Here is a 26899-nt window from a genome sequence, read left to right on the forward strand (position 1 = left end):
TTCTACATTTGTTACCCTCAACTAAGACTGCATTGTTTCTAATCAGATTGAAAACTGGTGTATCCAATTGATTTATCAATAAATATAATATATTCTTAAATTGCTGTACATGCCAGGCTCTTCTTTCATGTATTTTTTTTTTTTTACTGGATACCGTACTGGTACAAGTTGCAACACTGCCATCTAGCGATAAGACACTGTAGCACACCCCAGTTTCCTTTATTATCACAACTAAACTGAAATCACAACAAAGTGAAAACTTCATATTTATTTAATATATAAGTATACGAATAAAAAAACTGAATTCACAATGGTTAATGAAAACAATAAATGCGAACAAATTCATTGAACAATAAGTTCCACAAACACTTTCGTGTTTTTTAATCCAGAACAGCGGCTCTGGTTTTCTCAGTCAGTGAAGAGATGAAGGCGTCCAGAAGAGTTGCCCCCAAGAACAGCATTCCTGCTGGGGTGGAACATTGTGACAGACTGCATGGTGGTCAGGTTCTCCTTGTCCCTTAAAGAGTGCTGGAGTTGGCCGGTCTCGTGGAAAACCTGCACCTTAAACGGTCTCTCCATGCTTCCCACGAGAAAGCAGTCCTCCTGCTTCGGGTCCCAGGATGCCTTGCTCAGCCAGCACGCTGATTGCATGTCATGTCTACAAACAGACAAACAAATATACACCCTTTCATTGTAACGATACATAACCCTGGTGTTTAGAACCTGAGCCCGAGAGGAAGTTTATGCAAGTGGACGGATTTACTGTACTTGATCGAGGTCAGAAGTGGAGCATTGGAGGTGATAATGGAAGTGTCATACACCCTTTAAAAAAAGAAGGATACATATTATGCCTGAATACAATCAAACACACATTTGAATGCAACCAGGCCAGTCCTACAGCAATTAGTACCATTTTTGCTATTATAGATAGGAGCATGAACTAAGATTAGACAGCTTCACCTGATCTTGTTGTCGAAGCTGCAGGTGAGAACTCTGTTCCCCGTGTTGGGGGAGAAGTAGGCACTGGAGATGCTGAGTGGGTGACCGTGCAGCTGAGAGACCGCCTGGATCGAGTCGCTTTTCAAGAAGCGGGCGTCGTAAATGCTCACGTGCCTGAATGGAGTCAACGTGAAACGTTGACTTAGAAATGTCCTGAACACCGGAATTCTGCCCCGCCCTTCAAGAGGATCTTCCATGCTTATGTAATACAATACCAGTTCTCAGCTACCACAAAGTACTGTTTGTGAACAGGATGGACACTGACACAGCGAATCGTCTTAGAATCCAGCGTACGGAGGGATTCGTAAGAAGTTCTGTGTAAATATAAACATCCAGATTTATCCCATTAGATGAGCAACTTAAATCCAGGTTCAAACAAGAGAAAACAAATAAATAAGTTAAGTAGTAAGTTACCCGGGTGTCCGCCTGTCAACAATTGCGACATCCCCATTCCATTCACCAACGACTAGCGTGGAGCAGTCACGAGACAGAAAGTCGAAGGTATGTAATCCTTTCCTGACGCGATACACCTAGGTGGAGGAAGCGAGGAGGCATACCAATGTGAATGCGGAGAAGGAACGTTAAAACAAGACGCAACGGCGAGCCCAGTCCCAGCGTACGTCATCAAAAACCGCCTTCTCTACGTCGGTGCTGCGTAGCGTGCCGTCATAGCTGAGACTCAGCAGGTCGGACGATGCGGAAAAGGCCATGCAGCTGACCGGACGCAGGTGGGGCTCAAAGAGGAGCACGCCATCACCTCCCCAGTCACAGTCCTGGAGAGCATTAGACGTACAACACCACATATGATCACCATTATTCTACCATGCCCAGCTTGTAACTTTAACATGGCACTATCGATGCCCTCAGACGGCATACACAACTAAAGGGTCATGGAGAGGGAAGCTTACAGGACTCCACAGTCCCAGATGACCCGACTTATCTCCTGCAGCCAAGAGCAGGCGGCTGTTGCAAGGATGGAAGGCTGCAGAGAAAATCCGATCCTTTACCACCTTCACCACTCGAGCCTTGTCCGTCCGCAAGCGTTTCAGAGCATCACTGTACCTAGGACCACATTACCGTCTGTCATAATGACATCCTTTATTTTTTATCAGTTTGTTGAACTAGCTAGAGGTGGACACATAAGGGATAATTGACTCAACAATATCGCAAGAAAAAAAGAAGCTAATGAATATACACAATGTCATGCAGAGCAAGCGCAGTACCAAATAAATCCCATTCAGTATTTGTGAACTTACCCTTTCAGATCCAACGCCTGCTTTTCTTCTGTTACCGAGACCTAACCAATGAGAGGATACAGCAACATCATTACACAGACCAAGTAGCAAGTTGGAGATAAACTTGGCTTCATGTGATAACAAATGAATTCCCACCTCAGTCCACAGCTTTATTAGCTCTGGGGGTAGCGGGCTCCAGTCCTCCTGGGTAAGTGGGACCATTAGGATAGGACCCTCTGGTTTCTGAGTTGGTGAAGGCTTCTAATGCAGGTTTAATAAGGTTTTACAATGTGTAAAAGGCTTCCAATTAAATGTCATTTGTTAAGTTGCACTATTTTAACAGCAGATATGAGTTGACTGTCAGTCACTTACTTTATAACTGGACGTCATTGCATGCCTTTTTGGGGGCAGCAAGAGTGACTCAGCATCTTTGTTCTGTAGGCGCAGGGACTTGCGTGGAGGCAAGACTTCTCTCACAGAGCTCTTTGAATTGCTGCACACAGGATTCCTTAGTGTGAATGTCAAATGGTGAATGCTCATGTTAGCCAAACCTGCCATGACTATATGCCATTTTATCTTGCACAGTGTGGAACTAATCATTAAAGTGACACTACACAGGGACATAGCACACACCAACATACAGCCAACCCACCTCTTGCGTCCTCTCTGTGAGGGTTTTGGTGTGGCTGTCTGATTCAGGTCCTCTCTTGCCTTTGAATGGGAAAAACATGACTTGGTCAATTACATCTCTAGAATTGTGAATAGGACATTTTCTTGCATGGATCAATGAAATACTAATAATATACTAGCCCATTTTCTTTTACATACCTCAAACAGTTTGATGGTAGACAGAAAAGCTTGGTTTTGTCGAATGTTTTCTAATCGTTCGAGTTCATAAGATGACAGACCTATAGGTCGGCCCTATAATGAACAGATCATTAATCAATATAGCTCACCTATAAGAAATCAAACTTTGTGTTGGCCTATTTAATATTTACAGAATGACTTACGGCATCGCTGTTTTCAATATAGGAGTCCACATGCGTCACCTTTTTTAAATGGTGAGGTAAAAATGTAAGTTTAGATTGTTGTCAGACTTTGGAGCAATTCGCCATCTTAAACAGGTTTCATAAACTTACCTTTCTTTTAGTTGCTTTATTATTGTCTTTGGAGCTGTACTTCATTCTCCTTCGTGTAAATACTTCAGTCGTTGGAGCGAAAATTGTAAGCTTCATTCTTGCCTTATTTCTTGTAGAACGTCGGAGTCCACCAACATCATCATTGTCCGCAGGTGGAGTCATTTCCTTAATATGGTTCATGATTTTTTTATGTATAATTTGTGAGAAACAAAGGCTTCACAGCATTATACAGTCACACGAAAGTTATGTAGTCTTGACGGTAGCTTCTGTTGACTGGGAGCTAGCGAACCTTTTTGTTGTGGCGAGATCACAACTATCAATGGGCGTGAGAATTTTGTAGCCTAAACACAAAAGTGATTGGATGGACATGAACGTCATCCAGGACATCTCGAACATTTCACGTAACCACCTAGTCTACAGTAGACAGGCTTATGTAGATCAAACTATTACGGTAATCAATCCCTGACATATGAAGCATGAAAAGCATAAAATGTATCAGCATATTGCCTACTCACAAATTATGCTGGTGTCAGAAACTCAATACATGCCCAATCCTGTACCTTTGCTAGAAAAAGTAATACATTTCCAGTGTTTTCAAATCATTTGGATCTTAAGTAGTAGTAGGCATTGTGTGACGTATCATGTTGACCTGTAATAAGTTTAGTTTTGTGTCCCTTGATTTATATGTTGCTGTGTCTGTTGAGAACTGGTGTAAACACTGTGTTGTACAGGCCATCCAGGTCCCAAAACGGATTTCAGAGCATCTGACGTGTAACTGTCCCTTTAAATAACCTGAGCTTGGAGAACATGTCGAGCACAATCACACTTGTAATTAATACATTCATTAAGTTCGAACCAGCTTTTCAAAGACAGTGGCTTCACAAAATAAACCAATGAATAAGCCACACTTTGCCGAAGACAATTGGCTAGAACACAATAATTGATTGGAAAGTAAGGGAGGCTCCAATATTAGACATTTACATTTAGTCATTTAGCAAGTAAGTACAGGGACATTCCCCCCCAGAGGCAAGTAGGGTGAAGTGCCTTGCCCAAGGACACAACGTAATTTTCCACAGGTGGAATCGAACCGGCAACCTTCTGAGTAATAGCCCGATTCCCTAACCGCTTAGGCATCTGACTCCCCGTAGAGGAGATTTCGTCATTCCCCTGGCACTGAGCTGTCTGTGTTGCTAAACCACTCTCTGAGGTCTTTAATAGCTTACACAATATGTTTATAAGGGATCAAACTTTTATTTTACAGAAAATATCTTACATTATACCTTTAACAAAGTCTAAGAAAAGTTGCAGTTACAATTATGTAGGCCCTACTGTACCATGTCTTTTTCACTCAGTGTGTATCTTATTGGACAGATCTTTCCTGAGTTCAGCACACTATGTTCTTTGAGATACTGATGTGGAAGAAATTGGGATTTCCTGTGTGATTACATTATTCACTAATCAATAGAACTAGTCATTGGATACTAGTTAGTATGTTCTCATGTGAGCTTGCTATTAATAAGAGTAGATTGTGTCTATGTGTCAGGGTTAATAGATGTTCGGGGTCAGGAGAAAGTACTGGGTAAACGTCCCTTGACAAGGAGGGCTCCAACTATGATCTCTCTAGTCTGAGAGTTGTCATGTGTTGGGAGCTGTGAATCTTTCTCTGAGACTGATGTAACGTCATAACTGCCTGACTGTCACTATCTGTGTTTACATTCTTGTGCCCTATAAAAGATGGTCCTCCGGCCATGATTGACATGATTGAGACTTAAGTCTGGTGTTGTCATTTATGGTCAGAGGTCTGGTTTTTTCTCCCAATCTGCAGATTGATAAATACTTATTAAAATCCAGAACTCAACTGAACTTAGTCACTCCGTTTATGAAGAGACAGACAAAACACTTTCTTCATCACTGATCACACCAAGGGCACTGGATAAGAGGAGCAAGCTGCCAGTCCACACATGTTCTTCCCACGTTCAATTTTAAAATATCTGAGGAAGGAACAGGAGAAGAAAAATCTGAATGTATTCACATATAATGTTTTTCTTAAGAAACAGGTTACAAAACCGTGACAAGCCTGCTTGCTAGAGTGATGTACTACAGAATGACCACCGGACATAAGTCCTTTTTATAATCACATCATCCCAAACCTAAACAGAAGTAGGCTAGTCTATTTACCCATCCATTCCCCAGGTTGATCCCCATGAGTTTTTCACGATCCAGTATGGGGTGCCATCTTCCTCACCGTATCCCACAGCCAGCACTGCATGGTTCACCATGTCTGTAGTGTTCTTACACTTAGTACTGGAAAAGTAACAGGAGAAATAGTAATGACTTTAGACCATGGAATACTAACTACACAAAAGGTGACCTGTAATATTAAGTAAGAAAGCCTCATGTTAACTTTGCTTGAAACACAGTTGATTAAAGCAAAGACAGAAAATGTTAACAACCTGCTGTAAACACCCTCCTTGTAGTGGATAAAGTCAGACGTAACTTCATAGCCAAAGCTGACCGGATTGAGTGTGGCCACAGCATCGACCATGCCTTTTTCATCATACTGCGATTGGCAAAGTGGCAAAATGAAAAAGTAAATGAACAAAATAATGAAAGGCTGTGGTGTGTATTGCAGATAAAAGCTGTGGGACAATCAGATCATACTCACACTTGTTATGTTGACAACGTCTTTCACAAAAGCAGCTGCCAACTCGGGCTTGAAATTGCAAAGCTTGTCCTTCAGGTTGAAAATACATGAAAATGGCTTAAGTATATTATCCAAAAACAAAATTCAAATAGAAGGTTCACATGGATGACACAAATTACATACATGCCCTACGTAGGGATAGTCATCTTCAGTCATAAGTCCATTGCTGTATTTAATGTACTCAAATGCCTGACTCGGGAGTCCACTGAAAAAAGCACATCATATGTATTGCAATCATTGTGTCAGATTGTCCAAGTAAAAATTTAATATAGAAAGGGCTGATCATATTAACATGTCTTAAGTGTCACAAACCCCAGGCATCCATGGTTGTTGAAGTCTTGGGCACAATCAATCAGTTGCTGCTCCGACTGAAATGATAATGGAAATGGAAATCTTTATCGTACTGTAAAAGCACCTCCAATCACCATGCAGCGGGCACATAATGGTGAGCAGGTAGAAAGTAATAAAGTACAAATACTTTGTTACTGTACTGTACTTAATAACCTTGTGCTGCCTTCGGGTCACATGACCCAAAGGTTCATAACGAACCATCGTTGTGTTTACCCAATTTTACCCAATACAAAAACAAATACAAATAATGTTCTTTTAACCTTCGCAATGTGGGGGGTCTGAGACAGCCCAACGGTTAAAAGAAAATTATTCACTTTGTTTTTGTATGCGGTAAAGTTGTCGCAATACGACAGTGGGTCACAATGACTGATGGGTCAGAATGACCCGAAGATAACACAAGGGTTACGTAGATGTGTCTGGTATCAGTACTTTACTTCACTATTTGTTTTTCTGACAACTTTTTACTTTCACTCCTTAAATTCTTTAGACATATCTTTTACTTATCTTTTCATCTTTCTTTGTTTTCTTTTTTCCATTTTCAAGCCAGGCTCGTTACTTTAGTTTTAATCTGTATTTGGTGGCATGAGCAATATTATTTATTGTCATTGCGCACCTTTTTTCATTTCCTGGCTATCACGCACAACAAACGTAAGCTAGTCTACAAAGTTACCATGGAGCAAGGCAGACTTGATAGGGACTCTACTATACTCTATTGTACTCTGCTCTAATCTGCTTTACTCTGTTTTAGGCTTATCTGTTCTCCTCTCCTCCTCTCTCCTCTCCTTTCAAGTTGAACTAATATTTTCATAATCAAAATAGGTTTGCATCCTTGTTGAGTACTTGATGAGGACTCTACTATACTCTAACTTGAGTGAAAAGGTGTAGTCAGTACTTTTTAAACATTAGTATCTGTACTTGTGAAGGATGTGTATACTTTTGGTGAGAGCAAACAAACCATTCTATTGATGTGTAGAATGTCCATTACATCTAACTGTAAAGGCAGGACTCTCTGACTGTCTGTTTGTGTGTGGCTCAATTATCTTGTAAATAGGGGACTATATGAAGTAAAAAATTGGCCACTGTATTCCTCAGAACCAAAGAACAGTGCAGTGGTGAGTCAATATTGTATAAATCTCACCAGAAGTGGAAGTTTTCCAGTGGCAATAGCTGTCACAGACTCCAAGCATCCTGTGGTGGAGAAGGTCCAGCAACTTCCACAGTGACCCTGACGGGATTTAGAATAGAACATTTCATATCAGTAAAACCAATTACTGCTGTTCATTTCTGAGTGTGTTAAACAAGTCCATACATTTGTTAAATATATGAAAGAGAAGTGATTCAACGTACTTGGCTCTTTACAGGGGTCACAAAGTTTCCCCTTGCTCTCCAGTCCACAAAGTCAGGGTAAGGCCCATTGCCACTGATATGACTCCCTTTCGTGGCTGAGCAGTTCTGATGAATACAAACACTGGCTACTCATTGCTTGGTCTCAGCTTGGATCAAAACCATTAGTTTAATCTAAATGACTTTAGTTTCAATAAAAATTCGCGCACATACCTGTGGCTCTGTCAAAAGAAAGGTCTTCCTGAATTCAGAAAAGGTCATGTCAGAGAACTGATTCAATCCCACTAAGAGTTCAAATAAAAAAAATGTTTAAAACTTAACATATATGAATAGGGAATAGTCAAATGTTTGCAATTGCTATGTTTATGTACTTTTAAAAGAGTTCTTCAGTGCATTATGACGGTCGATTTTTCGCTTATTTTCGGTGAATATCTGCAGCCGATGGTAATAGTCTTCTAAGTCATAGGCTCTATTGTACTGTACGTGGAAAGTAGTGTTAAAATACTGTTGTTAATAGTGTAAAAGGCAAGCTATAGATTCATGTTATACATAGGCCTAATATTTAACATAACAAATGTAGCCTATAATTGTGGCTCATAAAAACAAGCCTACTGCAAACCTGTAACATCCATTCTTTGAACCGATATTCATCTGCAAGAAGCACAAAACAATTAGATGTGGCGCTTTGTGTGAAGTGAAGAGTAAAATATAACAAAACCTGTCCTTTCAGAGCAAATTATCTGATGATTTTACGAAGTTATCAAAACAAGAGCTGCACAGGGGTCACGTGATACCCTTCCGAGCTTCCATGCAGGTCAGCTACGTAATGCAACGAGAAATATAATTTTCTGAAATGTGCCTACCTTCAGGTAAATTCAAAGGAGTCAAATTTGCCACATTAAAAAAAGCAAGCGTAAACAACGTGGCGCTCAACAGCGCCATACTTATTTAATGCTTTCGAAAGCACGTTATGAATCACATGACATGGAGATCCAACTCCTTTTGTTATGTCAGTCAGTTATGAAAGCGATGTCGTAGACCAAACTGTTACCCAAACGTTGCCTGTGATAACAATAGACACACACAGACACAATAGATTGACACACTTGAAAATACGTCTCCCCCTGAGATAGAATAGATTTATTAACAAGAGGTAACCAGGAAAGAAAACAGTTTTATACAAAACTGGAAATACTTCTCAAGCTGTTAAAATAGGACTGAAATATAATTGTCATACCACTGGGTATTGCTCATTGCAACCATGTTACGCGTCTGTGTTAAATAATGTTCACATGTGCATGAGTGGGAATTCAATACAGTAGGCCTACACATACTGTTCTATATAGTTTGGATAAGACGTGAAAGTGGCACATGCCTGCCACTTGAGCTTTGGGTGTTTTTTCTATACAAAGCTTTGTAAAAAATACATAGAAATATTTAAAGAATAAGCACAATATTACTATATTCCTGCTAAAACAATTATATAGACAGGATACAGTATGTGTTACACTTATAAGTTGTCTTTAACATTTGTGTTATATAATATCATACACATAAAAGAGTTGGAACATTTTGATAACAAATCGTTAGGGATATGCTTTCAACACATTACACATTAGGAAATGCATTAAACTGCCTGTACACAATATTGTACACAGCACATCTCAGCGTCATTGGCAAAGTGTAGGACAAAATATTTTACATATATGTGATATAGTCTTATTAAGTTATTGTAATTTGATTGTGATAAGGCATAAACCACAATGCACTGTAAAGAGAAAATAAACCATGGCCATTGTCATCATTATATCAGTGACATGTGGGCATTCTGGCTCCTTAAGTGGTTTGATTCAATTGATTATATTTGCTACATACATTGCCTACATTTCAAAGTCATCTTGTCCAATAGGATATAATAAGACACCCGCTATGAAGCCACATTTGCTGGTTGCAAAGCAACATAATCGCAACCTACTTGTGACTCATGTTAGCATCACGTGTTTACTTTGTACTGGATGAATCCAAACGGCTACATCTGATGTCATAACGTATGATACAAAGATATTAAGGAATTCTCTCTTGGTTGTAGCATAAGCAACAATGTGGGATTTGATTATCATAATTATACTCTTTGTGTCCCACGATTCTCATGAACGGGGAACCCCACTGAACATTCCATTTAGATACATATATATTTCACATTTTGTTGATATATTGTACTCTGATGTTGATGTATTGTTTTATCTATGGTTGAAAAATAACATCATAAGATGAATTAAGACATAATACAGGAAATAACATAGAAAGTAGTGTGTAACTGTAGAAATAAAATCTTGCTAGCCTTCTACTGAATGTCTAATAACGACTCTATACACAAGTCCTTTGGGGAACACACACTATTGGGACACATTCTAACATAATCTAATACAAATAGTCATCTATGTACACTATGTCCCTGTACAGTCCATAGGCTTTGAAGAGAGCAGGGCCCACTTCAAGAAGATGTTTTGGGCTCAATTCTTAGAGACGCTTCATATAGGCTCTCTTCATCCAAGACAGCACTGCTGTCCAGCAAATACTGCACCGCCTGAGGTGAGAGAGAAAGAATTGGTCAATTTACAGTATCAGTCCCAAACCTGATGTGCAGTTACCGTAAACTTTAAACAGTTGAACATAACATACTGTATTACCTTTGGTTGATGATCAATCTTATAGGCTGTTTGCTGAAACTGACGTATCTCTCTGATAATGTGAGATATCTGCAGAGAAAATATATAAACACACTCAGTATAGAACAGTACAGAGTTGAACAGTCTGTAGTCATATTATGAGGAGCACTGTACAACTGGTTATTGTATCATGAAGGAACATGGATTACCATTCTCATCTTGGAGAAGTTGACAAGACTGTCCTCAGTGTAGTTGGGTGTCCCCTCTTCGATGAAAGCCAGATCAGTTAGGTACATGCCCAGGTAAGGAACACACGGAGGGTCACAGCTGAGGAACAGGTCACAGAGATGGTCAGAACTGATCCACACACACACACACACACACACACACACACACACACACACACACACACACACACACACACACACACACACACATAAACTCACACACACATAAACTCACACACACACACACACACACATGAAAGAACACTAAACGTGCTGCTAACATACTTACTTTTTTAAAGCTTCTCTCAAGTTTTTAAATCTCCCCTCGGATGACACCAGCTTCTGTAGCTTGTCAATCACTGTCTTGGTCTAGAAGTAAAACAGTATGTCAACAGGAATATAGGACAGGTCCAACATAAAGGCCCTTTCCCTTTAAAGCAATATTTCAAAGGCTTGTCATCACACCACGGATCACAACTGTAGGTTTTGCAAGTCTGCCAAGTATGTCTACCTGCTTAGAGACCTTGAGCCAGGTCTTTTTCAGACGGAATATGGAGCTGCGGTTGAGGGAGGACGTGATCTCCAACACCGCGTTGTAGTTATGGAGACAGCGACAGATATCGGCCACTGCCACCCACTTCTCCATGATCGTCACCCGCATGTTCACATCATCCCATCTCAGGATCTCAGTGGCAATCAGGTTACTAATCTGCAAATAAGAATGTATTCATGTGGAATCGAGATAGAATACGAATTGGAGGTGATTTTTGGTTGAGGTAAATGGGTGCCTACATCATTGAAATGCTTGGTGGTTTTCATGATGTATGGAGTCCTCTCGTTCTTGTCGTTCTTCATCCAGCCTTGGCCGAAGAACTCTCTGTGGAGTACAGGATGAGGCACTTTAAAAAACAAGTCAACGGCAACCTAACCTCATGGATTGTTATTGGGAGTATTCCAGACAGCAGGATATGCGACATATCCAAGCAAGTTATCTGCCCGGCTGATCAGTTTGACACAATTGACACAATACCCCCGTTGTATGTTGTGTGTGTACATGGGGCGTTAATGTGTATGTCAGGGCTGCCAACTAAAAAATCAACAACCTTGGAGTGAAAGTTGGTGGGGCCAGCCCAAATTTTGTTGCGTACAAAGCAACCCCCCCCCAGACCCCCCCCCCCCCCCCCAGACCCCCCCCCCCCAGACCCCCCCCCGAGGTGAGCTTTCACAGGTGTTCGCGCACACTCCATGTGCCTGCCCCTCGTCCATTACTGTTTACAACGTTAGCAGGACTACTTGGTTGCCGTTGCCTTCTCAGCGTGAGAAATACAAGGTGTGGCGTGAGAGCGTGTGAACTGGTTGGAATCCGTGCGTCTCATGGCCGATGCGTGACAGTCGGCAGCCCCGGTGTGTTGTCTCCACTTCACACTCACTCGTAGGGGATGACCTTGAAGACCAGGTGGTCCAGCAATGTGAGTTGCTCAGCAATCTCCAGGGCCGAGTGGCTCTCAAACGGTTCTGTCTTACTGCCCTCAGCCTGGGAGAAACACAACACACACACACACACACACTGTCAGAGCCAAACGTCTATCTTGGTTATAAGATTATCACTCTGAACCAACTGCCTCTTTAACCTTACCATCTGGGTCACCGCCTCCAGAGTGATCTGATTGTCTCCCGGGTCCTCCTGTGTCAGCGTTCTTCACACAAAACAAAGACATTCACGAACTTTGAAAGGAAATAGTCCAGCTGAAAGTGTAAAGGTTGGCATATTCTAGTTGTGTTGGGTCAAACCTGATGATGTTGGCAGCAGCCTTCCTCTCCTGGGTCAGGAGCTCGGGGTCATGCATCACTTCCTCCAGGAAGCTGATGACCTTTAGCTTGAGATCAGTGTTGAGCTCAAAGTCCTGTAGAAACAAAACGACAACATGTTAGACATCAGTCTTGGATTGTATCAGTCTTGGATTGTATCAGAGACATAAAGCCCTTAGATCCAGGAGTTTATTGATTAATCATGCATGGCTGCTTTCTTTCATTGAGGATCCATGAAAAATGCACAGCACACTGAGGTTTATGTTGTTAAAAGGAGTAAAGAGTTGTCAAACGCTTTGTACTTGTACTTGAGTTTTTGGTTTCTAAAAGTGAAAGCTAAACCATGCTGCATTGTTACAGTACACTGATGATGTTAGGTGTTCACAGTCTGTGTTCAGTGTACCTGGGAGTGTTTGGACACCCAGTGGCGCAACACGTTCAGGACCCGGTTGGTGGCAGCCCTCCGGATGACAAACTCCTTGTCCCCATTCCTCTGGTCTGTAGGAAAGCCTACGGCCAAGATAAAAAACATGACATCAATCAACGCCCTTGTACATGTGCAATATAGAGACAGTGGTTCTGGAAGGCCGAGGTTTTGAACAGGGAGCGGAACAGTCGCTAACCTGTGCTGGCCAAGGACATGCGGCGGTACTTCTCCTTGGTGGGTGTGCCCTCGTTGGCGCCGGCGGTGGCGATGGCGAAGGCGGAGGCAGCAGAGAGAGCGCTGCGGTTGTTGTCCAGCTCCCGGCACGATGACACAACCATCCCATTGTTGAAAGAAAACAGAGAGAACTCTGGGGGATGGAACACAGTACAAAACATGTGAACAATCTTTACAAAAAACTGCCTTTATATTGCAGCTTGATGCTTTTAGACTTTTATTTCAGACTTGTAGCCAAAATGACTGCCCCCTTGTGGCACAAAGTAAACATTGCAATGTGACGTACTAACAAACACAGGCAGACCGATATCTCCCCCCTCCCCCCCCCACACACACACACACAATTCCATCCACGGTGGGGGATAACAATACAATGTCTTTGGAAACAATAATATTTGGCCTATAAATGTTGAAAATGATCAGTCATTATAATTATATAATTATAAGTCATGGCCACTAGAGAGCAGCACAGATCCAAGAAAAATACATCGCACCTTCACTATAGTCATATGCATTCCCATATCTCCACTGAAAACATGTGCAGTATTGATAATGCTGCCATACCCTCAACTTCTAAAGAGATTGTGAAGAACTATTGTACAGGATAGTTGGAGGATGACATTTCAAGACAACAGCCTGCTTGAGATTTCAACTGTCCGTGAAATCTCCTCTCTCTTTTCCCGTACATGAAAGGTGATGTGATCCTGCTCTCCGCCTCACAATGCAGCATTTTGTCCTTGTCTCCTATGTACAGAGCAGGAGTGGGTGGAACTGAGGAGGAGCAGTCCACGCAGGCATATACACGCTAACAATGGAGAGGGGGTGTAGGGAGTGCACGACTCAATACACTCAATACTCTGTGAACCTTAGCATCGCGTGTCCCCCTCAGCTAGAACTGCACTCCAGTATTCTTTCCTGTCTATCTGTCTTTCTGCCTATATGCCTACCTTCCTGTCTGACCAGAATCCAGAAGGCTTAACCACCTCTGTTTTCCTGCTTGTTTGCCTGTTTGTCTGCATGATGCATGCCCACCTGCCGGCATGCCTGCCCACTCACATGCCTGCATGTCTGCCTGACTGCATGTCTGCCTGACTGCATGTCTGCCTACCTGCTTGCAGGTCCACCTGCCTGACTGCCTGTCTGTCTGCCTGCCGGCTTGCCCACCTGTCTGCCTGCCCAGCCTGCCAGTGTGCCGTGCCTGCCTGCCTCCCTGCCCGTCTGCCTCCCTGCCCGTCTGCCTCCCTGGCCGCCTGCCTCCCTGCCCGCCTGCCTGCCTTCCTTACACCGGGGGCGGCGTAGAGAAACACGCACATGGTTGCTAAGGTACAAGGTTTCCTTCCTCCTACTCACAAAAAGCACTGGCATCCCTTGTATCCAGCACTGTGAAAGTGAGCACTGAAGATGAACTCTGCTTGACTACTGGGCCCATCCCTGCACACTAGCTGGGGGTGTGGTTTTACACAGTGACAAACTAACAAAAACTTTAATACAAAGTGATATAAATATAGATACATCTACGAAGATGTGCACTTCATGGCTTGGTTGATTTTTTTATCCAAAACATTTTGAGTTTTATATCGATTAGATTACATCATTAAAGAGTATTGTGAAATGGGGAACGTATGTTGATATTATGGTACATATTATGCGTATTATGTGTATTATACGTATTATGATTATGATACGTAAACATATACACACCTGAGTTTTTGGACTTTACATTTTTGGGTGTAGTGGGGGACTTGGGGGGTGACATCTCAGTCTCAGCCTCGTCACTCTGGGTAGGATCCACGTCACACTCCTCCCTCACTGACAAATCTGAACACACACACACACACACAATATAAGCCATTAAGTGACCCCATAACATCTTACAACCAGACTCCTACTGGTGTTTCCTCAAAGCAGCTCGGACCTTGTTTGTTCAAGATGGCCTCCTCTGCCTTGCCGTCGGCCTTGGTCTCCCCCTCGTCTGGGATCTTGCTGGCCATGGTGCTGGACACATACAGCTTGTTGATGTCCAGCGTGGTCTTACTGAAGGGGGACATGGTGGAGTGCATGCCTGCATAGCCGTTGGGGGAGCAGCTTAGCGCAGCCAGGTCCAGAGCCTTGCCCCCTGTGATGATGGGGATGTTCAGGGAGAGCTTGCGTCGACGGTTGGGCGACGAGTTCTTGGTAATGGAGAGCGGGGGAGGGGAGGAGAACTTGCGGCTAGCGCGTGGGGACTTGGGAGGCTCTCCGTACAGGAGTTTGTTGTTCTGGCTGCTGGCGAAGAACAGCTCCAGGGACCTTGGTGGAGGAGGAGAAGGAGGAGGAGGAGAACGAGAGAGAGAGAGAAATCGACATCAACAATAGTGCTTGTTTTAAACGCGGATCGACACAGGACACGAGGATGCAGAAGAGTGGGGGGTTTGCTGTGTGGAGTCGTCGCTTAGACAAAAATAGGAGACACTGCGAGAAGAATCACGGGGCTGTGGCGTTAGAACGCGGGAGCGTGTTCACAACGGAGGCTCTATGGGAGCTTCTGCCTCTTTTGTTTAAGCTACATTGTTTAAGACAGCCTCCTCCTAGCAGTGAGAGCCACCCCCTCTGAAGGCCTATAAATAGTGTGTCAAGTGACAGTGTGGGAGGCACGGGTGCTGCCAACAGCAACCAGCCCAGGGGAGGCCCACTGAGACACCGAGAGAGGGAGAGGGGAAAGAGGTGGAGAGAGAGACAGAGAGAGATAGCAACCGAGCTCGAGCTCAAAAGAGGGGTGGGGGTGGGGGGTGGGGGGAGAGGAAGAGGGCAGGAATGGATTCCACCACAGTGGGGGCTGCTGGGAGTGGGCGAACGGGGAGCCTCCAGCCCTGTGTGGCGTTTGCAGCAGTGGCGGCGGCCATGTTGTGTCTCCTCCTCGGTTGAATCACAGAGGAGAGGAGAGGGGGGTCTGGGCGCAAAGCACCGCCATCAATATTTAATACTGTAGAGCCTCTGCAGACGATGGGAGAGAAGGAGAGAGGGAAAGAGGGAGAGAGGGAGAGGGTGGGGTCCTGCAGCAGAGTGATTGGTTGCTATGGTGACGGTGCAGCGGAGAGAGGGATGGTCAGACGAGGGCAAAGAGAGAGAAAGAGAGAAAGAAAAGGAGAGCGGGAAAGAGAGATAAAGCGAGTGAAATAAAGCAAGAGAGAAAGAGAGAAGGAGTGTGTATGTACACACTGGTGTGCATGCGTGAGAGATTGATAAAGTAAAAGGGGAGGGGTCTTTGGGGGAGAGAAAAAGAAAGCGAGAGACTGAGAAAAAGACAGTGAGAAAAAAACGAGTGCAGGGCCCAATTACGATGGTGGCGAGTAGAACACACAGAAGTGAATCAACTGTGTGACCTCTCTCTGTCTCCCCTCCCACCTCTACTCTCCCCCTCTCTCCCCCTATCCCCCTCTCACTCTCTGAGGATATGATAGCATAGTGGGCCAGTTACGGAGAATCTGAAAACACACAGGCCCTATCATTTGTAGACACATACAGTACAGTATTCTTCAAAGCTCTCCAAATAAACCACAAGCTGACAAATCAGCTGGATCGTATGTCTAGATCACATGTTTACACTTCTCCTTGTGTGTCAAACTATTCTATAAAGGATTCTAGTGATTCAGGTAAACTCCCAAGAAAGAACAAATACACAAATAGCTTGCAAGATATGTACATTTCCAGCTTAATCCTAGTAGCCTCACTGAGGAACCCGGGGGAACCCTGGCAGAACCCAGACAGAATGCTTTCCGGCTCTCACCGAGCAGGTATGGCACTGATGGGCTTCTTGTAGATGGTGATGAGTTTGTCGAGCACCACGTCAGCGCTGGTGAACACGCGGTAGGAGTGCAGGAAGGTGTTGAGGAAGTCGATGGAGAGGAAGCGAAGGTCGGTCAGCCTCTCCAGCAGACGCTCCACGCTGGCGTAGCGGATCTGCAGCACCTTGCAGGAGTTCATCATCTTACTGAAGCGGATGTCCACGTCGTCGCAGTACAAGCTGGTGTCGGACCTGGGAGAGACACACCCCAACACGCACGGGTGTGAACACATGGATTTACGCGTCATTTTAACCAACAAGTCTAATTTAATTACAATAAGACTTTATTTATATAGCGCATTAAAGCACCTTGAACTGCAATTCTTGTATGAAATGTGCTATATAAATAAAGTCTTATTCATTTCATTATCCAGAAATATTGAAAGGATTTATGAGAGCTTCTACTGCGTTAGTGTCTGGCTCTTACTTAATCATCTGGGGCACTGTAACCTTGCTGTTCTCCTCAAACGCATTCATCATCAGCCCATTGCAACGGATGTTGTCGATGCACTGCGTGACAAAAGAGAAGGCACACGCTGTTAGCACACAAAGGAAGGGATGCTACGCCTAGCTCATCATTAGCTGGGTGACACAAGTCAAGACGCAAATTGAGCGGGTGAAGCGATGTATCCGGACATGCCTGGCTGATGTCACTTGTCCAGGCCGATTTTTCCTGCCGTGACGATGCAACCAGAATGACAGTGAAGGACTGGCTGTCTTTAGGCTCCACGATGACCTTAAAGTCCATGTGTTCTGTATCCTGGCCACTTTTCTCCGGTTTGGCTGTGACCAGAGGATGTTTATGTTATTTTTACTTTGTTGTCTATGGTACAATGTCACTGTTGTTAATGTCCTCCATACAACAACAGTAAAACATTTTTACAAAGAAAATACTTTTGACTTACTCTCATCATCTGTTCCCTCTGGCTCCTCCATCAGCGTGCAGTCTATGAGGGAGACAACTCCATTCTGGGTGGAAGGGTGGGACAGGAGAGAAAATCTTACATTGACACATGAACTTTCTAGCCTTGTGAATACCCGCTGTATGTAGATGACTGTACCTTAGTGAGGTGCAGCTTCCCTCCAGAGCCCCTGGTGCAGATGATGAGATGTTTGGAGAAGAGGAAACACTGTCTTTCTCCCTCCTTCTTCAGAGACAGAGAGCCCAGTCTCCCTCTGGTGATCTTCCCCTTCTCACTCATGGGCACTTGGATGAGGGAGCCTGCACACACACACACACACACACACACACACATGCATTGAGATGAGCTTCCATCACACAACGTTGGTCACCAGCGTAGATCAAAAGAACCCTGTAGCGATGGTGTCTCAGTGGCCTGGCGGTTCCTCTGGCCTCACCTTGTCTGACAAAGGTCTGGCTGGTGTCCAGCAGCACCTCACAGCCCTCCACGATCATCCGCTCGATGGCCAGGTTCTTCCGGATGTTCTCGGTCTCACTCACCTCATCGTGCATGATCCTGAGGTGACAATAGTACGCATCTTTAGGTACTTTGAATTTGTCATGTGTACAGGAAAAGTAAAGCTTTTGAATACTTTATCAAATCAGCGCTCCATTATTTTTACTGTACTGCACTTTCAATCTTTAGCAATGGAGAGTTATGTTGTACCTGGAAAGTTCCTCCAGTTTAGACTTGGCATAGTCCAGACTGGTCCTTTCTACGTGCTCATGGGGTGTATGGGCCAGGAGTTCATGCAGGGTCAGGATGTAGCGAGGTATCTGGTCAGGGAGACACACATGTGTTAACACATCTCCCTCTCCTGGACTTCACTGAGAATTTATAGATTTCACGTATAGAGTATCCCCAAACTAATTGTTAGCACACAGACCAAAGTCAACGATTTCCAAGAATACAGAGTAAGTGTATGATGACACTACACAGTGCAGTGAATCACTTTACTACAGCCAGGCTACACTAGTGCTTCAGTGCTCTCACCTGGAACATGGGGTAGGTGAGGAAAGTCTCCAGGGTCCTCTCCTCACAGTCAGGCTTGGCTTCATACTGCTTGAGCAGTTTGTCAAAGTCCCGGTTCTGTTTGCAGTGGGCCAGGATCTGCAGGCTGTACTGGTGGTTACGCACAAACTCCTGGTAGATGTTCAGCATGGGAAGCAGGATGTCAAACAGATCAGCTGTGGAGACGAGAGGCCCTCCATCAGATTACTGTCCAACAATCTCCTCATCTCTCATAGAAACACATATTTAACAAATATTTTGTCTGATTGTGGATTATATATATTTTATATTGGGGAATATTTCTATTTGCTTTTAACTTGTGGGATTTTCTGGAAAATAGGTAGTGCAATTATTGGTAAATTAAATTGGACTGCTTATCAGACAGTTTATTATTTAGTTTGAGCTAAAAGTCTCAGAGTAACTTGTACTTTGGACAAATTCTCAGCCATCATACAGTACACAGAGTTCTTACCCAGAACAAGAGTTGGCCAGCTGGCTATTCTGGCCTTTAGACCCTGGTAGAATATTTGATGGAGAAACATGATGGTCTCACTGCAGAGAGAACAAAAGGGGGGAAATCATTGGAACTCTCTGGACAATTAGGTTTAAAACTTTTAAACTTTACGAATCACTCCAAAATGACTTGTCTTAGTAAGTTTCACCAACCTATTAAGGAATATGCTGCTGACATCATCGTGGGTGATGGGTGGCTTCTTAGAGCTGGCGGCCATGCGGAGGGGCCGCAGGAAGTTGTTGACCAGAATGTGGAGCTGCTGGACGTACTCGGCCTCTGCCTCCAGCATGCTGAACACCACCTGGTTCCTCTTCCTCATGCTCTCAGCGTGGGGAGAGCGGATGTAGTCCTGGATGATGGTCTTCCATTTCCTCCTGCAGATCCAGCCTCGCAGGAAGCTCTGGACCTGCCCAGGTAAACAAGGGCAAAGCAACAGCAAAGGTTGAAAACATCATCCAGATTGGAGGTTGACTGGTCAAGTCTATGAGACGTTTGCATTGCTGTAGGTGATATGTATCGTTTATATGTATTGTTTATATGTATTGTTTATATGTATCGTTTACTGATACATATTGCTGATATGTATATTGCTGAATAATATTCACTGATTGTACTTGTAAACCTTCTCGCCCATCAGACTAACGTATGTTTAACCAGGTGGTTTAACAGGTGGTTTAACAGGTGGTTTAACCAGGTGGTTTAACAGGTGGTTTAACCAGGTGGTTTAACCAGGTGGTTTAACAGGTGGTTTAACAGGTGGTTTAACCAGGTGGTTTAACCAGGTGGTTTAACAGGTGGTTTAACCAGGTGGTTTAACAGGTGGTGATTATGAGCATGCTGTGGACGCTGTGGTGACCAAAATGTACCTTTTTGATCTTCTTGATTTCAGTGTCGTCATCACTAGGGGGAACCTCTGGGCTCGACTGGATCTTTTCATTGTCCTTGAGCAGTCCAGCAATCTAACCAAAGCCATCAAAACACACTCAAGTCTTTCCGTAAAATAACGAGAGACATCATGTCTGGCACTGCAATTTGTCAAAATAACAGTTTAATTGTAAATCGAAAAATGTAAAGAGAACATTTCGGGCAAAACAATTATGTACAAATGACATTCTAGACAACCAGTAGGCCTTAAGCCATTACCAAGCTGAATCTAGGAGCTAATAAGTGGCAGGCGCTGCTGTCTTAAATTTTTCCATGGCTTATGTAAGGACAGAGACTGTTCATTATAATACTCTGGAGAAGGCTACAGCAGGTACAATAGGACCTGATTCATGCATATTGAGCACAACGTTTCATTTGGTGCTCTTCATTAGCACATTAAAGAGAAGGGAAAGTATTTGATCTGGTTTACATAACATAACATTCAACACTGAATTTGTAAGGTTTCCTATAGGTTTCAACAGGTTTCAACCAGACAGTACATATCGTGCTTCCAGTCTCCCTCAGAACTCAACTGTATTTAAAAGATGTTCACACACATGTTCTAACATGCCCTCGCGTGATATTTATATACAAATACACAGAGTAGCATTAAATTACAATAGAAGTTACCTCAGATTTTAAACGCTCAATCTCAATTTCACCGTCCTCTATCTGTTGTCGAAGTTGCTTGGCAACTGTTTTCTCTGTCTCCACTATTTGGAGTAGGTGGAGATACTTCTGCATGAGGGTTTCATGTTCAGTAGCCAGGTTCCTGTAACTACACACACACACACACAATACACACACGGTAAGCACCTCATTAGTACACATGGCTCATGATGGGATTATCAAAGCAAAGCCAGACTTCAAAATCAATGTGTGTTTGGCCAGATAGAGGCTCTATAAGCAAACCAACACCAAGCCACACACACATCGCAAGATTTTGCAAAATACTATGAACCTTCAGCAAAATCTGTGTATTATCTGGCTCTAAAACATGAATGGTAATTCTGTACATTACACTCTGCACATTAAAATACTGTAAATCGGGGGGGTTTGAATAAAACCCTGCTTCATTAAATGGCCCTGTCTTTGAGTGATCACAAATCAACAAGATTATTAATTAATCTGAGAAATCAATATATTTTAACTGTGTTTCAATGGTTGTGCCTGACACTAACAACAATGGTATTTCTCAACTATTGTAACCTTGCTTAGCCTCTTGCTCTCAGTAAAGGCATCGTCCTTGTGTTTTAGTAAGAACTCAGGTGTCAGAGGTGAGGGTTATGGGTCACCAGGGTACCTGGCCTGTGTTATTGCTGCCACCCACTCATCACAGTCCTTCACATCCTCTGTCCTTAGCTCCAGGGCCTTCTGGTTGTCATGGTTGAAAGTGACCGTGAAGTAGTACTGAAACACAGGCATACAGGAGCATCGTTAACCTCGTAGAAAACCCTCGCAAATACAGCCTCCACACGAGTGGCTCAACTGTGTTTTTGCTAGATATGGTTCAGCCCAATATAAAGGAAGCATGGGAGGGATTACAGTGTTGTTTTGCGTTAGTCCGTTGCATAATGTTCCATTTTGCTGCAGTCTTTACCTAAAAAGAACGTTTCGTAGGGGCACAAAAGGTCAAGACAGGATATTTTCTAGGTCAAACAGGTGAGGATGTGTGGAGATCAACACTGATCTCCTGGGAGAGGAGCCATCAGCAGATGAAGTCCTGGGAGATTCATTACATACCGTCTGTATGTTCCATCTGTTACCTGGCAACTCACCTCTGTCTCGGTGCGAGCAGTACCATGTTTGCTGCGATTGCTTGGCTATATTCTGTCTCCACATAGTCACAAGCACAATCACCCAACTCTACGCCCTCTTGCCTTTCCACCAGTCAACATCAACGACACTCTCGCTAATCTTAAATATTAGCTTTGCGAGGCAGCCTCCTAAACACTATAAATAACATAATATTTACTTGGGTTCACATTGTATTAATCCAACATGTTAGATTAAATTGGATTTAAGCAGCCAATCAGCTGTGTGTGAGAGGTAATGTTCCATGTTTCCTGATAAGCAGCATAACACAGTTTGTCAATAATTTGTTTCCATCTATGCTTCCTGTGAATTGATGTGTCAAGCCTTTTAGGGAGCTATTTTTAGCGTGCAGAAGTCTATATGTGCCAGAGACATTATCTGTTGGAGAGAAACATCACAGCCCATCAATCGTTTCCACTTGTTCTGATTTTCAGATAGTGAACATATCATCCTTTATTAAATGCTGCCCCCCCCCCCCACCACCACCACCACCCCCATTAAAATGCATCTCTGAACAAATGCAGAGTATTTGCTAAGCGAAGCACAATGCCAAGCCATGTTGCACATTTTGTTGGCCCTTCAAACACACTTTTTCAGATGCAAATAGGGGTTGCCATAGTAACTGTGGGCTTAAATGCAGCTCTTTTAAAATAGGGAATAAGAACATTTTAAAAGTGGAACACTCAAAGAATACAATAAGAAATGAGATAGGGACTGGGGGTGTGAACGAGACAGAGAGAGAAGAGAGAGAGGGGGGGGGGGGAGAGAGATAGATAGATAGATAGATAGAGAGAGAGAGAGAGAGAGAGAGAGAGAGAGAGAGAGAGAGAGAGAGAGAGAGAGAGAGAGAGAGAGAGAGAGAGAGAGAGAGAGAGAGAGAGAGAGAGAGAGAGAGAGAGAGAGAGAGAGAGAGAGAGAGAGAGAGAGAAAGAAAGAAAGAAAAACCCTGGGCTATAAAAAGCCCTAGCCGTGTGAGGTGAGGTGGCAGTTGGCTTGGCATCCATTCTCTGTGTTGTCCCTCACCGTGTCACACACACAGATAAGATCCAGCAGACTGGCCATTACTCTTGTGGTTTTCTGTGGCTGGCTGGTCAGGGACAGACCACTGGTCTGGGATTTACATTCAGTGTCTACCCCTACACCGTCTGATTAAAAACAACAGGCAACACAAACAAACCCACACCATTGCACCATCAACCAGTCACTGACTTCATAGATATTGTGTCAACATTTACTGTAGAATTGATAGAAAACAGCTTGAAAGACCAACATAGATTCATCAAAAATATCCAATGTTATTACTTTTTTTAATACTATAATTACTGTTTGTGTGTTATTTCACTTTCCTTGGGGCATGTGCCATGTGCTGCAGATGATTGATGACTTGTGTCCTCATTTAAACTTTTTAGCAGTTGTCTGGATTGATGGATTGCACCCACTGAGACATGGAGGAACATACAATGTAGCAATCATGTTATGTTCATTCAAACTTGCACACACAACCACACACACATAATGCATCCATTTTACACACACACACACACACACACACACACACACACACACACACACACACACAGACACAGACAAACACCACACAGTCACTTCAAAAGGTTAACCTATTTTTCTTTATGTTTTCTATGTCTTTATATATTTATTGATCTACGTTCCTTGTCATTCTGACTGAGCCTTTCCAAAACAATGCTTGATATTACATATGACTGTGTGTATACGTAGTGTAGGTACATACTATATGCACTATGTGTTTTACTTTCCCTTTCTTTGTCTCCAGATGTATTGTTGTTCTATACATTGTTTTTGTTATTATTGAAAAATCTATAAACATATTGTTTGTATAAAAAAGGTAATCCTATTGACAAGGAAATCCTTTTGTGTCAAGGCAAAGCATACTGAGCAGAAAAAAACTAAGTAGGGTACCAAAGAATCAGTGTAACATATTTTCTCTAAAAACAATTGATTTCACTGTTAAAATGAGAAGTAAAAACAAGCTGCATCAATGGCTGTCATTTTCAATACTGTTCAGATGATCATATGACATTTTGTTTGTAGTTTTGTTTGTGCTTTGTTTGTGATTCCAGATAGCAAATTAGATTGCCAGTGGACGCATTTGACATGAATTGATGTGCTGGTGTAGATACCTGCATTTTCAGTTTACACGGCAAAGTATCTACGGACTAGCTTTTCACACAGTTTATTCGTGGCAGAAATAAAAAGACATGAACAAATCATAAGCCTACAAAGTTAATACAGAGCTATGAATCTAGTCAGAGTCACAACAAAGTGATGCATCAGAGTGAATGACAACATCCATACTTCACTCTATTGTGTTAGCTTAAGCAATCACTGAAGCCAAAAGTAATCAACAAAAGGTAGGATTTTTTTTGCCTCAATCAAAAGATGCCTGTTTCATCACATTGGACAGCAACATCAAATTAGGAAAGACGAAATCATTGTTTTAAAGACTGCAATGACAAAACTAAAGACTTCTCTCCATGGCAACAGCAGAAGCAACAGAACCCCAAAAAAATGCTTCCTGATACATCGAGATGCAAGTGTTCCCTTTCTGCCAGAACTAAAGGCTTACTTCACCCATTCTTATGTCTGAGGATCATAATTTTGGAACAGCATGAATGTGGCAGAGGACTGAAACCACCCATCAGAACCACTGCATAATCAACAGTTAATCAAAGCTTCTCATCACTCAATGCAATCATTTACAGGCCACACCGACTTGCACTTGTCAATATAGTGAATGGAATTCACTTTGTTAAACAAAGCTGTAGCCCTGGTAATGGATTCACTTTTTATATAAACATGTTGTGATGTTGTTTTTTTTCTTTTTTCTAGCACTGTAAAATATATGAAAACTAGTATTCTAGCAATGTGGGTGAGGGATTGAAAAGTGTGGTGATTTCCCTGAGGAAATGTGTCAAATTATTTCACATTACTGCAAATCTGGGATATTTTGTCTTGAGCAGACTTCAGCCATCCGCGTAGATTTGGGAAGGTGACTGCGGTCCCATGCAGCATTTGGCTATTTGGCAGCTTCTGCATCTATTGTGAGCAGTGACTTTCCTGACGATTTAATTGTTCGTGTAGAAAGGTTTTCGGCACCACTTATCCTAAAGTTATTTATTGATACTTTGAATGTTGTGTATTTTGGTCATCTTCAGGCGATTTCTAGTTATGCAATCTTGATAAAGGTTTATGTTTTCACTAATCACGAGGAACTCAGACGTTTATAAAGGCCTAAGATCGCATGTCCTTTTTAGTCGTATGGTTTGAAAACAAAGGGATGACCATAGTTGGTCTGCTTGGCTTCTGGTTAGCGTGGTTCTGATAATGAAAGGGATATTTAACGAAGCAAGCGACTATAAACCGAGGAGACGCAGTTGCCAAGGTAGGATGCTATTAATATCAGCACGAGGAATTAAATCAATACGTCAAACGGACAGCGATGGGGCATGTCTTATCCACAAGATGGCGACTCACGAAGTTTGGATAGTGTTTAAGTTTTTGATTTCCCTTGTCATATCACTCGTAAGCGTGCTCATGTGCTTAGAAGATTATGCAAAGAAAGAAAACATACATTTCAAATGTCAAATTGGACGTAAAACTACAGACCACAAGAACTTGTTCGTCTTTTTTCTAAATTTTGATTTTCATGCAACTCTGTGGTGTCTGTGACAGCAATGTATCTTAATTGTATTAAAAGTAATAGCCTACTGTGTGAAGTTCACCAATGAATGTGCTAATGAAAAGATAACATTGTTATTACGTAACACTGAACGCCAAGTAAACTGCAATCAAAGTATCCTTGGCCAGTTGTTGACGTGATAAGCAGCTACAACTGTAGTTAGTTAAGGCTTTTCAACTTTATTTTCAAGACATGGAAATAATACAGGAAGTGTCATGAGTTTTTACCGTCTTTAGCAATGCATAGTTATTAGAATGGCAACCGTTGTGTAAAACGGGTACCCATCATGCACAATTATGCTTCTCAGCCTTTAGACAATACATTATCTCAAAAACACGTTTAGAATGATTAAACTTAACTCCTTGTAATGTCAGTCTTACCTGCTTCTCTAAGCATTCCTTCGCTGATAGAGACGGTTTAGGTGACGGCGCTCTGTCGCAAACGCATCCCTCCAACAGGTATAGTCCTGAGGGGCGCGAGCTCGAGTCATTCTCGAAATAAAACAACATATTCTGCAACAAAGCGAACCACTTGGCATGCCATTTTGTGTTATCTGAGCTTTTCTTACTCAGGCAACCTCTTCTCGTGCCATCCTTCTTTGCCAGGAGAGCCAGATAGGTGATATGGCCATCATTAAGTCGCATTCCTTTCTGCATTTTTGCTTTGATTCCAACCAGAGGAAATGTTTGCAGATGCTTACATGTTCTTAGCACCTCACCCTCCTAACAGTCTCCGACTTGTTGGGCAGCATTCAGTAGCACTCCTGTGTGCCCATCCACAGCTGCCATGCTCAAGTGAAAAAAGGAAAGAGACTAACAATCTACAATCTGCAAAGCCGAGAAAGAAATGGTCCTAAACAACAAATTCCATAATCTCAGCGTGTGCTAAACCGGACGATGTCTTGAAAGCGCTTTTCCATTGACCCGAATTGTTCATGGTGATGACTGAAGTGCCCGCACACCGCATCTTGCTCGCGCTAAGGGAGGAAGCGCAA

The 26899-nt window shown here is 42.9% G+C and overlaps 3 protein-coding genes across 7 annotated transcripts; all 3 read right to left on the minus strand.

The window, feature by feature from the left end:
• Positions 1-237: 237 nt before the first annotated feature.
• wdr76 (WD repeat domain 76) lies at positions 238-3616 on the minus strand. Of its 5 annotated transcripts, none has more exons than XM_067249099.1 (14): positions 3374-3616; positions 3245-3283; positions 3063-3155; positions 2887-2945; positions 2607-2727; positions 2391-2495; positions 2256-2296; positions 1908-2061; positions 1620-1772; positions 1414-1529; positions 1215-1313; positions 961-1113; positions 769-822; positions 238-658 (listed from the first exon to the last, which is right to left on the minus strand). In XM_067249099.1, exons 1-14 carry the CDS (start codon positions 3551-3553, stop codon positions 409-411), a joined length of 1617 nt encoding a protein of 538 aa, XP_067105200.1. In that variant the 5' UTR covers positions 3554-3616; the 3' UTR covers positions 238-408. The 5 variants fall into 5 exon arrangements, with proteins under 5 accessions (XP_067105200.1, XP_067105199.1, XP_067105201.1 ...); XM_067249098.1 differs by having other exon boundaries at positions 2607-2742; XM_067249102.1 differs by having other exon boundaries at positions 495-658; positions 764-822; positions 2607-2742.
• Positions 3617-4604: 988 nt separating this feature from the next.
• On the minus strand, positions 4605-8737 carry LOC136955294 (pro-cathepsin H-like). The gene is made up of 12 exons (XM_067248973.1): positions 8636-8737; positions 8392-8423; positions 8144-8249; positions 7986-8056; positions 7776-7880; positions 7567-7653; positions 6390-6445; positions 6201-6282; positions 6039-6107; positions 5827-5933; positions 5552-5677; positions 4605-5364 (listed from the first exon to the last, which is right to left on the minus strand). The coding sequence occupies exons 1-12, from the start codon at positions 8712-8714 to the stop codon at positions 5289-5291; spliced, it is 996 nt and encodes a 331-aa protein (XP_067105074.1). The 5' UTR covers positions 8715-8737; the 3' UTR covers positions 4605-5288.
• A 1529-nt stretch (positions 8738-10266) lies between these two features.
• LOC136954978 (ras-specific guanine nucleotide-releasing factor 1-like) lies at positions 10267-26561 on the minus strand. The gene is made up of 27 exons (XM_067248514.1): positions 26286-26561; positions 21676-21782; positions 21003-21150; positions 20315-20407; positions 19601-19854; positions 19407-19486; positions 18917-19110; positions 18590-18699; positions 18321-18439; positions 18023-18183; positions 17856-17930; positions 17602-17733; positions 17389-17471; positions 16905-17153; positions 15048-15427; positions 14840-14956; positions 13101-13271; positions 12881-12987; positions 12460-12572; positions 12305-12365; positions 12099-12202; positions 11461-11545; positions 11180-11377; positions 10958-11037; positions 10651-10768; positions 10463-10531; positions 10267-10359 (listed from the first exon to the last, which is right to left on the minus strand). The coding sequence occupies exons 1-27, from the start codon at positions 26559-26561 to the stop codon at positions 10267-10269; spliced, it is 3777 nt and encodes a 1258-aa protein (XP_067104615.1).
• Between the last annotated feature and the right edge of the window lie 338 nt (positions 26562-26899).

Source organism: Osmerus mordax, chromosome 13 (assembly GCF_038355195.1).
Source record: "Osmerus mordax isolate fOsmMor3 chromosome 13, fOsmMor3.pri, whole genome shotgun sequence".
Classification (NCBI taxonomy): domain Eukaryota; kingdom Metazoa; phylum Chordata; class Actinopteri; order Osmeriformes; family Osmeridae; genus Osmerus; species Osmerus mordax.